Genomic DNA, 10,497 nt, shown 5'->3' with positions numbered 1-10,497 from the left:
GGATTTTGGCATTGGTGAAGAGAGGGATTGTGTAGTGATGGGGTGGGGGGGACCGCAGGAGTTTGAGACATGAATTGAGGTCCAAGAAGGTGGACTTGAGGTTTGGGAAGTTGTGTAAATTGGGGGAGGGGTTTTAGGAGACAAGAATTGAGGTCCTAGGGGATGGGTTTTGGGGTTTAGTGATGGGGGAAGAATTGTCTAGAGGTGAGTTTGAGGGTTTTTGGTGACAGGAGTTGAGGTCCCAAGAAATGGGATTTGAGGTTGATGGGAGTGGTGTATCAAGTCAAATTTAAAGGCTTTTAGCAGACAGAAGAGTAGGATTAGTGTTTGGAGGGGGAGCATATAGAGGTGGGTTCGGAGGCTCCAAGGTGCAGAGAAGTTGAGGGCAATAAGTTAGGAGTTGGACTTTGGTGGATTGTTGGAGTGTTGCATGGGATAAAGTTGGGGGGCTTCAGAAGATCAATTGGGAGGCCCAAAAGTGGGATTTGGGATTTGGTGGTAAAAGAGCTGATTTAGAAGACAGAGACTTCAAAAGACAGCAGTGTTGAGGTACCAAAGAGTGGGATTTGGAATTTAGAGATGAGGAGTAGAAAGGTAGGTTTGGGGACTTTAGGAGACACAGGAATTAAGGAATGGGGAAGAATATTGGGCAGGGTCTGGGATTCAAAGAATTGAGCATTGCTGTGAATCTAGAGTTGAGTGGGAAATAGACTAGTGAAATAAGAGGGTTTTTGACAGGCTAATATCTCACTGGTCTCTTTATGCCCTCATAGCTCAGTAGCCTGGCCTAGGCAGGTGCCATGGCCCTGATTGAGGGGGTGGGGGACGAGGTGACTGTCCTTTTTGGGGCACTCCTCTGTCTCCTGGTGCTGGGCCTGGCCTGGATCTCTACACACACCTCAGAACAAGGTGATCTGCTGCCCCAGGACTCAGGGACCCCCTCCCCAACACAGTCCAGAGAGGCTGCAGAATCCACAGTCAGCAACAGCCAGGATGCTTCAGGATCTGAGGCTCCCACACTGAGACACCGAGTAACAAACTTACAGTCAGAGCCTGGCCCAGTATCCCCAGAAGCACCACCCCCCAGCTCTCAGCCAGGACCCTTGGTGCTTAGGCTGAAGTTCCTCAACGACTCTGAGCAGGTGGCTAGAGCCTGGCCACAGGATACCATTGGCTCCTTGAAAAGGTGAGTAGGGGTAGAGTGAGAAATGAGAGGGGCAGGGAAGGAGATGCTGAGAGAATGGGTTGGAATCAGATAAAGAACCTTAGAGATCATCTCAGTTTGGTGGTATCAAACTCAAATAGAAGCAGATTCCTACAGCAACTAATTGATTTAAAAAACCACAAATTCACATCTATGTTGTATTGTATTTTTATTTTGTTAAACACTTCCCAGTTACATTTTAACCTGGTTGGAGGTTGGTAGTTTGACATCTCTGAGCCTGCCTAATTAGTAGAGGAATTGGAGTCAAGCCTAGATCTAATTCTAGCTCTATACTGGGCTGCCTCTCTCCAAGACAGTGTGGGCTAACTGGATGGAGAAGGGAAATGAGGGTGATGGGTGGGTGGTGGGAACTGTTGCCACAAGGCATAGGACTAGGATTGGCTGAGGCCTGCTCTCTTACCCAGGTCCCTCTCTCCTCAGGACCCAGTTTCCAGGCCAGGAACACCAAGTTCGACTCATCTACCAAGGGCAGCTTCTAGGAGACGATGCCCAGACGCTGGGCTCACTTCACCTCCCCCCCAACTGCGTTCTCCACTGCCACGTGGCCGCCAGAGCAGGTCCCCAACACCTCGGCTGCCCACCGGGGTCAGAGACCGGCCCCTCGGGGTTGGGAGTGGGCAATCTGCTCCTCCCCCTGCTGCTCCTCATGCTGACGCTGCTCTGGTACTGCCAGATCCAGTACCGACCCTTCTTTCCCCCAACCGCCACCCTGGGCCTGGCCGGCCTCACCCTGCTGGTCAGTCTCCTGGCCTTCGCAATGTACCGCCGCTAGTGCCTGCCCGAGCCCAGGGCCAAAGCCAGCCCGGATCCCACTCTCCAAGACACAGCGGGAGCTGCTGCCTCCCCCGGCCCGCAGCTCGGCCATGCCTTTTTCCCTTGCCCTGGAGCCCGGCTCTGCACCGAGAGCTGCGGGGGCCCTCAGAGCCCTCCCCATGTGACCAGCACTGCTCCCGGCTGGCTCCCGGGACCGCAGGCGCCCACTCTCCACTGCGAGCGGCGGCCTCCCAGCCAGGCCGCTGCTGCCCCTGCCTGGGGGTGCAAGGCATGCCCAAGCCTGTGGGCCCCCCAAGCGCCCAGCCCGCCCATGCACCATGACAGTTGCCAATGACCCCAGAGCTGGCCTGGGCTCGCCGGACAGGACGGTGCCGCTGCTCTGGTTCTTTGCATAGACTTCTATTAAACAAAAATGTGAATTCCCAGCGCTGCGGGGTGTGTGTGAGTGAGTTGAGTGCAAGAGGGTCAAGGGACCTGGGGGTGGGGAAGCCCGCCCCGAGGACCTACGGCCCCCACTCCCCGGCCAGGAAGGGGCCAGCACTGAGCAGCTGTGCCAACGGGGGCGGGTCACCGGACCCGGGGCCTGTTCCCCCCTAGAAAACCGTGTGGGGCGTGTAAGACTAGTTGCACTACCTACCTCACAGGGCTGTTGTGAGGGACGCGCTATATAAAGAGAAGCTGTCATTCTACGCTAGTTCGGCTTTGGTCTTTGGGCAGACTCGGCAGCGGGAGGCGGGGCAGCGCCGACCTTGCTCTCCCCAACCGCGCTGTCCCGCCCCCTTCCCTGCCCTGGACTCGCAGGGGCAGACGGGAGCCACGTCCTTGTTAGGTGGGGGATCCGGCTGCGATTGGTGGCGGGAGCGGCGACCGAGGGGCTGCCGGGAAGATGGCGGGCTGGGCGACAGCTGGCCTATGAGGGCCCGGCGCTGGGCGGGGGGCGGGCCGGCGGCCGGCTCGTTCGCGGCGCCCGGGACGGGGAAGGGACTCCCGGTCTTTCTGTCCCCGCCCCCTTCCTCGAGAAGGGCGGGGAGGGAAGTGCGACCTGAGCCCAGGACCCGCCCTTAACGTGGGGGAACTCCCGAGGTCCCAGCCTTGCTAATGCCTGCCTGGGAACCTTGGGCCAATTATCTCACCACTCTAGGCCTCAATTTCCTCCTGGGCCCCTGCCAACTCCAACTCTGAGCCTGAAGGGATGGGGTGGAGAGTGTGGGATAGTGGGAAAAAAAGCCAGTGGTTTGGCAAAGTGAGTTCAGATCCGGCCTGTTAATTGACTTCTCTTAGGTCAAGTCAGTCCTCTTCACTTTACCCCTCTGTAAAACAAGGGCGCGGAACGAGGTCATCCTTAGGGCCCCTTCCGTCATCAGTGCCACCTGCTTGTGACGTGGTCACACCCCCTCCGCCCTTTTCTTCATCCGGGGGTCGCCTCACTTTAAGGACCCTTCTATGAGTCTGTGACAGGTTTATTCTGCCTCCCTGGAGGGCTGCCGGCCAAATGAGTTTATAGTTCGAAATGTTCTGAAAATTGTAGTGATAAAATGCTCTCCAATTTGGGTTACTTTCACATACCCATTAACTCGTTTTAATATTTTAACAAACTAAAACAAGGAGATGGCATCTGCCTCTTAAGGTCACACAATTAAGTGGCAGAACAAGTCCAAACCCTGGCCAGGAACCCTCACCCACCACTGCCTACCTAGGTTTCCCAGCTGACTGACTTGTGGTGCAAACCCCCTCCAAGAATCTTCCCTTTGATTGTTGGTCAGTCTGGGAGCTGTCAACTTCCAATAGCATCAGATCTGGTTCCATAACTATGTAACAGAGACAGCAAAGGAGACAAAATCCATTCTGACTGGGTCAGAATAAGAAAATATGGGGCACCCTGTGACAAATTCTTTTTTTAGGAGGGCAGGGTAATTGGGGTTAAGTGACTTGGCCAAGGTCACATGGCTGGTTGGTGTTAAGTGTCTGAGGTCAGATTTGAACTCAGGTCCTCCTGATTCCAGGGCTGGTGGTCTATTCACTTTGACACCTAGCCGCCCCTCTGTGACAAATTCTTAACAATCCGGGCAAGGCCTCCCACCTCATCTCTTGGGCAAACCTTATTCCTACCCCCCTCAAGTCTTCTTGGCATAGTTCCTGGGTTATGTAAAATTTGGTCCCATCCTGCCTCTTCTAACTCCTCATCCCCATTATTAACTCTTTGCTCAGGGCAGGCTAAGCTGTGCACTAAATATGCTACATTTATCCCCTCCACAATACCTCAGTTCATATCCTCCGACATTCTTCTGCCTACAGAGATCATCCCTATCCTTCCAAGCCCATATTAACTCCTGCTTTTTATGTGAAACCTTCAGTTATTTCCAACCACAATGATCTATCCCTCTGAATTCCTAGCACTTTTCTCCATTTAAACCATTTTGAATAAACTCATTTGGCTCTTAGTCACTGCCTTGTGAACTTGTGTTGTCTTATGGTTTTTTTTTTTTTGCTTATCTTCCCACAGGATACTGAATCACCCTCAGTAGTACGCAAAAAGTGGACAAACAAATGAATAATCCTTTTCCTACCTCTGCCACAACAGGGTAGTGTAAAAGCCCCTAGGGCAGATGAATTATCTGTCTGGTGACCAGCAGTATATGTGATTCCTGGAGGCTTTTAGCCTAGGAGGTGAGGATTGCATTTCCTGCCATTACCTCCTCCTTTCACTGTTAGCTTTGCTATCTTCTTCCCCATTATATATTATATTTGCCTAACTTTAAGTCAGGATGATGCCTAGATCCAGTAAATTATAATTTCTTCATGTCTTGGGCATATCCCCATAGATCTTGAGAAGGCAATAATCATCTGTCCCTGCTTGCCATCTCCTTACATATGGATCTCAGGATACCAGGGTCCCCATTCCCTAAAAACATCAAGTGTCCATCTTCCCCTAGCAGGCAATGCTAGGGAAAGTCCAGGTGGGCATGGGAAGTTGGATTTTAATCAAGATAAGGGAACAACAGAAAGGGGAGATGTTTGGGATTAGGTAGGGACCAGTCCTTATAAAGCTATATCAAAAGGCAGAAGTTCCAAATATGTCCAGACCCGCCGTATTTTATTCTATCAGACATCAGATTTTTTCACCCTGAAAGAACCTGTAGTTCAACCTTTTTACTTAACATAAGAGAAAGAAGCTCAGACACTAAAATGATTTGCCTAAGCTCATGTGGTCAGTTATTGGCAAAGCCAAATCTTGAAGCTGTGTCTCTTGAATCCAGGGTTCTTTCCACTCTCAGGATACTTTTTCCCCTTTTCCATACTCATAAGGAAACAGTGGCTCAAAGTCATGAGCAGTGGCTGACAGAAAGGAAATCCTGACAGGATTATGATGGTGCCACCAGGCTATACTGAACAGGCAAAGGAATTCTTAGGCACTGGGCTGAGTATAGGGATCCAGGGATGAGAAGCAGATTTTGCTTTTTTAGTTATGGTATCTGAGGAACAAAAGCAATATTCATGGTGTATGGGGAGGGTGGTGGGGATTGTGCCCCAGGGATAACATTTTTCACATATCCCCTTTTTGCCTATAAAATATTTCACCAAATTCCTCATACTCCTGTCTAAACAACCAGGTGTATAATGCCTAAAACAGAGAACCTCAGCCTCTGGCCCTTTCTCTAACAGCTGTCCAGATGTGGACAGGGAGTCTCTGCAAAGGCTGCCTTTGGTCCATGAAGTAGAGGAACACTCCTGTTTTGGAGTATGAAACCACCTACCACCTATGGAGAATGAATAAGGTACCATTTCTCTGTGGTTTAGTTTCTAATTAAAGTCTTTCCTGGTTACATGTATGATTTCTGGGAGCCTGTCCTCTCTTCATTCATTCTTCCCCTTCCCCCACTGAAGCATGGAGCCAGGGGAACTGGGGTGGGGTGGGGGTAGGACAGGGAAGAGGGGCAAAGCACTTTACTGCCAGGGGAGGACTTTAAATTATTCACTTAAATAAAAATGAGGGGAGGGGTAGGGGAATAGAGGAGGACCTGTCCCCCCTACCAAGGCCCCTGATCCTTCTGTCCATCTGTCCCTCAGTCCAGCACCCTACACCGGCATAGGCATCTCGTTATACTCATCCACGCCCTCCCTCTCATCAAACACCGGCTCAGCTTCATTAGCATCCAGCTGTGGAAAAGAGAAATCAAAGTCAAGGGAAGGACAAACTGTTTCAAAGTAGAAATTTTTCCACAATTCAGTTGTGAAGGGACATGGGAAGTGCAAAGTTAAAAAAAAAAAAAAGAAGGCTAGAGACTTGAGAGTGGATTAGTCTTGTGGAAAGGTGAAGGAATTAGGGACTGAGGTTGGGGAGCAGGTCTTACGCATTTCATCTCTCTCTCTGTGAAGATTCGTGTGAGCAGCACCATACGAAGCGGCACTGTGAGGATGAGGATGAAGGGGAAGGCAAGAGAGGCGGCTGTGGACATGACAGCCCAGAGCAGGGCCAAGCACAGGAGCTGCAAGGCTGTGAACAAGTGCATTCGAAGGGTCCGAACCTGCAGAAAATGGGATAAGTTCAACAGACTTAGAATCCGAGTCTTGCTGCATTCAGAGATAGATTCTTCTATTTATCTGGCAGGGTGCCTGACAAGCCACTACCACTGGAGAATCAAAACTTGATAGTGACTTGATGTCAGCTGATGATAGCTAACAATGAGAACAGGCAAAGAGACTGACTTCATTGTGACATCAAGATGGGAGGAGTGGCTGGAAAAGCCTAGACAAAAAAAGTAGATGGAAATGGGGCCAGGTGTAAGGAGAGGGGACCTACCTTCTTGACATAGGTGACATCAGGGTGGTGCTTGGGTGGCATAAGCAACAAGTGTAACCGTTCATAGAACTGGATGCCATTTAGGGAGGTCACACCCATATACAAGAAGATCCCAAAGAGCACAGCCAAGGGGATCTGCCGAAGCAGGTCCCCAATCACCATGGAGAGGCCTGTAGGGGGAGAAAGGAGAACATATAGGAAAGGGCTCACAACAGCCGCCACACCTCGGGAAGGTACTGAAAGGTGAAACGTACCCACAAGCACCGCCACTAGTAGCCCCGTCACCCTCTGCTCCTTGACTTCTTGGATCTTGGGCTTGTCTCCTGGTGCCACAGCTTTGCTCATAACAGTAAGTGCATTAGCGTGTGTGACGGAGCGGACGGTAGCAGCAGCCAGCCAGGGCAGGCCAAAGAGGGCACAGAGGCCTCCCATGCCCACAATCAGCAACAGGTCCAGGTGGAAGCCAGAGCCTTTCTGCAGCATTCGTTCCTTCTTGGAGATAATCAGCCTGGGAGTAGCAAGAGGAGGGTCACTTACTACTTACTGTCCCTTAGGTATGATAGGGGAGCTGGGTCCTAGATTCTAGCTACCTGGTATCTCTTCATCTCTCATTCCACCCATCTAATCACCTATCCTGGCTCATCCTTCCTTCAAAATGTCTCAAAAGCCTGTTCCTTTCAGTTTTTAATATGAATGCCTCCTAGTCCAGGGTACTCTCAGGCAAGCCTAGATTTTCCCTTCCAATCTGTCCTGCACAATGCTGCCCTTAGCATGGACAAGTCGCTTATCTGATCTGTCTTAATCTCCTCACCTGTAAAGTGGAGAATGAGGGTAGGGCTGGACTGGATTGCTTATAAAGTTCTTTCTAGCTGCTTCCTTGACATTTTGGACATTATGTCACAACTTCCCCACCAAACCTTCAGTGACTTGCCAGTGCCCAGTGAATCAAGTTCAAAGTCATTGGTCTGGTAACTAGGGCTTCCATTGTTTGGCTTCAGTCTAACTGCTGAACCATATTGCTAACCTTCACGGATGGACCCTGCTCCATTCAGACCTGTCTGTCCCCAGCTGCTCAGGTACCTCTCCCCATGTGAATCCCTCAAATTCAGACTCACGTTGTGATCTGAGTCTCCATGAAGATGAGGATGAAGACAAGGATGGCAGGCAGAAAGCTGGCAATCATCATCCAAACAGGAAAGTCCCCATTTTTGCCCAGCGGATGAATTATCCAGCCCCGTTTCTCAGGGGCTGTCACCGAGAACCCACTGGGCACACTCAGCTTCTGCAAAGGCAGAGGTTGAGGGCCATGAGGAGTTTGGAAGAGATCATCAAGTATCAACAGTCTGCTGTGCTCCAAGATAAATGACCAATAAGCAGAAATAATCAGTCTTAATAGGGTGTGTGGAGGTCACAGGGCAAGGGGAATTATGGAGTTCTTAAGATCTCAGAGATTGGAGAAATGACCTTCAGTCTCAGGCACTTTTAGTGGTGAGTTTGGATGTGCACATCTCCCCTCTCACCTGGGTGTAGGTGTCTTCAACACTGTAATCCACCAGCACCATGATGAGAATTGCAATGGGAACCCCAAAGTCTCCAATCACTCTTCGGATCTGGATGGAGAAGAGTGCAGGCTCAGAAAACATTAAAAAAAAAAAATCTCCACTTAATGTGCCTCCGGAAAGAGGCAATCTTGGGAGATGAGAATATTAACTTCCTAGACTTTACCCAACTGTATCTCCAATGCCACATACCCTCCCTGGGAAGAATCTGCTGTTCTTGAACTTTCGAAGGAAGAAGGCAATGAAAAAGGTCCCAGCCATGAGCACAAGGGACAGCAGAGCTGTATTGGGCTGACCCTTTGGTCTCCGTGCCTCCTTCTCACTAGGTGCACTCCCATTTCTCAGCATCACCATTACTTCTGTCCATGTTTTATTCTCGACCTCTACTGGCTCAGAGCCATTGGAGACAATGCAACCATGGAGTGGGTGTTCCTGGAAGATCTGGGAAGATGGAAGGAGGAAAAAACTTAAACCATCCTACAGTTGTTTACTGAATACCTATACCGTCCCCTACCCTCCAGGACAGATTGGTTAGGAGAGATAACATACACTGGACAAACAGAAAGTAGAGGACAGATTATGATCAACAACTGAAGGGGGAGAGTCAATTAAGAGCAATGGAAGGTCAAAAAGGGGAGAGATTATTCTGAACAAAGTTGTGTTCAAAGGCTTCATGGAAGAAATGGGACTTAGAACACTCAATTAAACATTAAGAAGTGCTTACTAGGTTTAGGATGCTAGGGTTAGAGGAACTTAGGGGTGCCACAAATAACAGTCTTTCTCCTCACAAAGAGTATATTGACTAGTAGGAAAAATAAGATATGCACCCAAACTATACTTAAAAAGAGAAAATTTTATACAAAGTATTGTGAAAAAATTAAGAGGGAGATCATTTTTGGCTGGGGCAGGAGGCTAAAATCAGAAGTTTTATGAAAATGACATTTGAGCTGGGACCTGAACAACAGGTAGGTCTGAAGAGAGGAGAGAAAGGAAAACTCCCAAATAAATGATCTGGTGGGTTTAAGGTCTCTGGAGTTACCCTTTAGGTCTGTCAAAATCAGCATTTCCCCCAGCTTTACAACCCCTGCTCTAGCTTTGCTTCTAACCTAATAATCAGCCATTTCAGCCTTGTTCTTGCCTCCAACCTTTGAATCTGTTTTTCTGTTAAGCCAGTGCCTGCTAAACAATCAACCCCCCAGGATCACCCAAACCATTTACCTTCTTTGCTCCTATTCCTAATTGTACACGCTTGGTCCACTAGGAATTCATGCTGTCTGAAGATGCACAGCCATTCAAAGTGAGTTCTCTCTTCCCTTCCCATTAACCACAGCCACTCAAAACTTCTACCCTCTTCAAACCCAGACTACATGTCCTACCTACTGTTGTGTATCATAACTCATTGAGGCTATCTACTAAATCCACTGGCCTTTATTCAATAATCACTCTCATTGACCTCTACAATGTCTGACCCAATTAAACAATCCTTGCTTCTTAATATTCTCTCTTGCCCTGGCATACATGACAATGAATTCTCCTGGTTCTCCCTGTTTGCTCCCTTCTATGCCCATCCCCAGCCCTCTTCCCTTTTTACACCATCATTACCTTATGTTATCATGCCTTCCAAATCTATCTCCAGACCCAATTTCTTCTCAAAACTCGAGTACTTTATTTCCTATTGCTGGTACATCTTCACCTTGCCATTACCTCAAACTCAAAATCTCCAAAACTGAACTCATTCTTGTACTACCCATCATACCAGTCTCCCAGGTTTTTCTTCCCTTACTCTTCTCCCTACATTCATCTAATTACCAAGTACACTTGATTGCAACTGCAGTCTTTCTATATCTTTCTACCCATTTTCACCACCCAGGTTCAAGTCCTCCTTACCCACTGTCTAAGCTATTAACAGAACCTTGTTACTTGTCTGACACCAGTGGCTCTGGTCTCTGATCTACCCTTCACATATGCCAATGTAATCTTTCTTATGCAAAGGCCTAGCTCACTTCCTTGCTCAAAAACCTTTAGTGGCTTCCTACTAATATAATACAGACCCCTTGGCCTGCCATCTTTGCTCAGCCTACTTTTCCAGCCTGTAATAAGAATGTAAATTTTAAAGATCTTCCCTGCCCCTAGGCTAA

At 49.1% G+C, this 10,497-nt stretch overlaps 2 protein-coding genes across 3 annotated transcripts in view; one reads left to right on the top strand and one right to left on the bottom strand.

The window, feature by feature from the left end:
- Nucleotides 1-2,693, top strand: part of TMUB1 (transmembrane and ubiquitin like domain containing 1) — a 3,356-nt gene extending 663 nt beyond the window's left edge. The window contains exons 2-3 of the mRNA XM_069083786.1: nt 774-1,186; nt 1,646-2,693. Coding sequence (XP_068939887.1) covers nt 801-1,186; nt 1,646-1,997 — 738 coding nt within the window. The 5' untranslated portion in view covers nt 774-800 and the 3' untranslated portion in view covers nt 1,998-2,693. The remainder of the gene's footprint in view (nt 1-773; nt 1,187-1,645) is intronic.
- Nucleotides 2,694-5,076: 2,383 nt separating this feature from the next.
- Nucleotides 5,077-10,497, bottom strand: part of SLC4A2 (solute carrier family 4 member 2) — a 23,833-nt gene continuing 18,412 nt past the window's right edge. For both annotated transcript variants that reach the window (XM_069083764.1, XM_069083773.1), the window contains 7 exons: nt 8,552-8,800; nt 8,321-8,410; nt 7,916-8,082; nt 7,055-7,308; nt 6,801-6,970; nt 6,352-6,525; nt 5,077-6,157 (listed from right to left, as the gene is read on the bottom strand). In XM_069083764.1, coding sequence (XP_068939865.1) covers nt 6,077-6,157; nt 6,352-6,525; nt 6,801-6,970; nt 7,055-7,308; nt 7,916-8,082; nt 8,321-8,410; nt 8,552-8,800 — 1,185 coding nt within the window. In that variant the 3' untranslated portion in view covers nt 5,077-6,076. The remainder of the gene's footprint in view (nt 6,158-6,351; nt 6,526-6,800; nt 6,971-7,054; nt 7,309-7,915; nt 8,083-8,320; nt 8,411-8,551; nt 8,801-10,497) is intronic.

Source organism: Petaurus breviceps, unplaced genomic scaffold (genome assembly GCF_028583685.1).
Source record: "Petaurus breviceps papuanus isolate PSGF00001 unplaced genomic scaffold, PetGlider_PUasm1.0 115, whole genome shotgun sequence".
Taxonomy (NCBI): Eukaryota; Metazoa; Chordata; class Mammalia; order Diprotodontia; family Petauridae; genus Petaurus; species Petaurus breviceps.
This window is presented reverse-complemented; position numbering and strand designations above follow the sequence as displayed.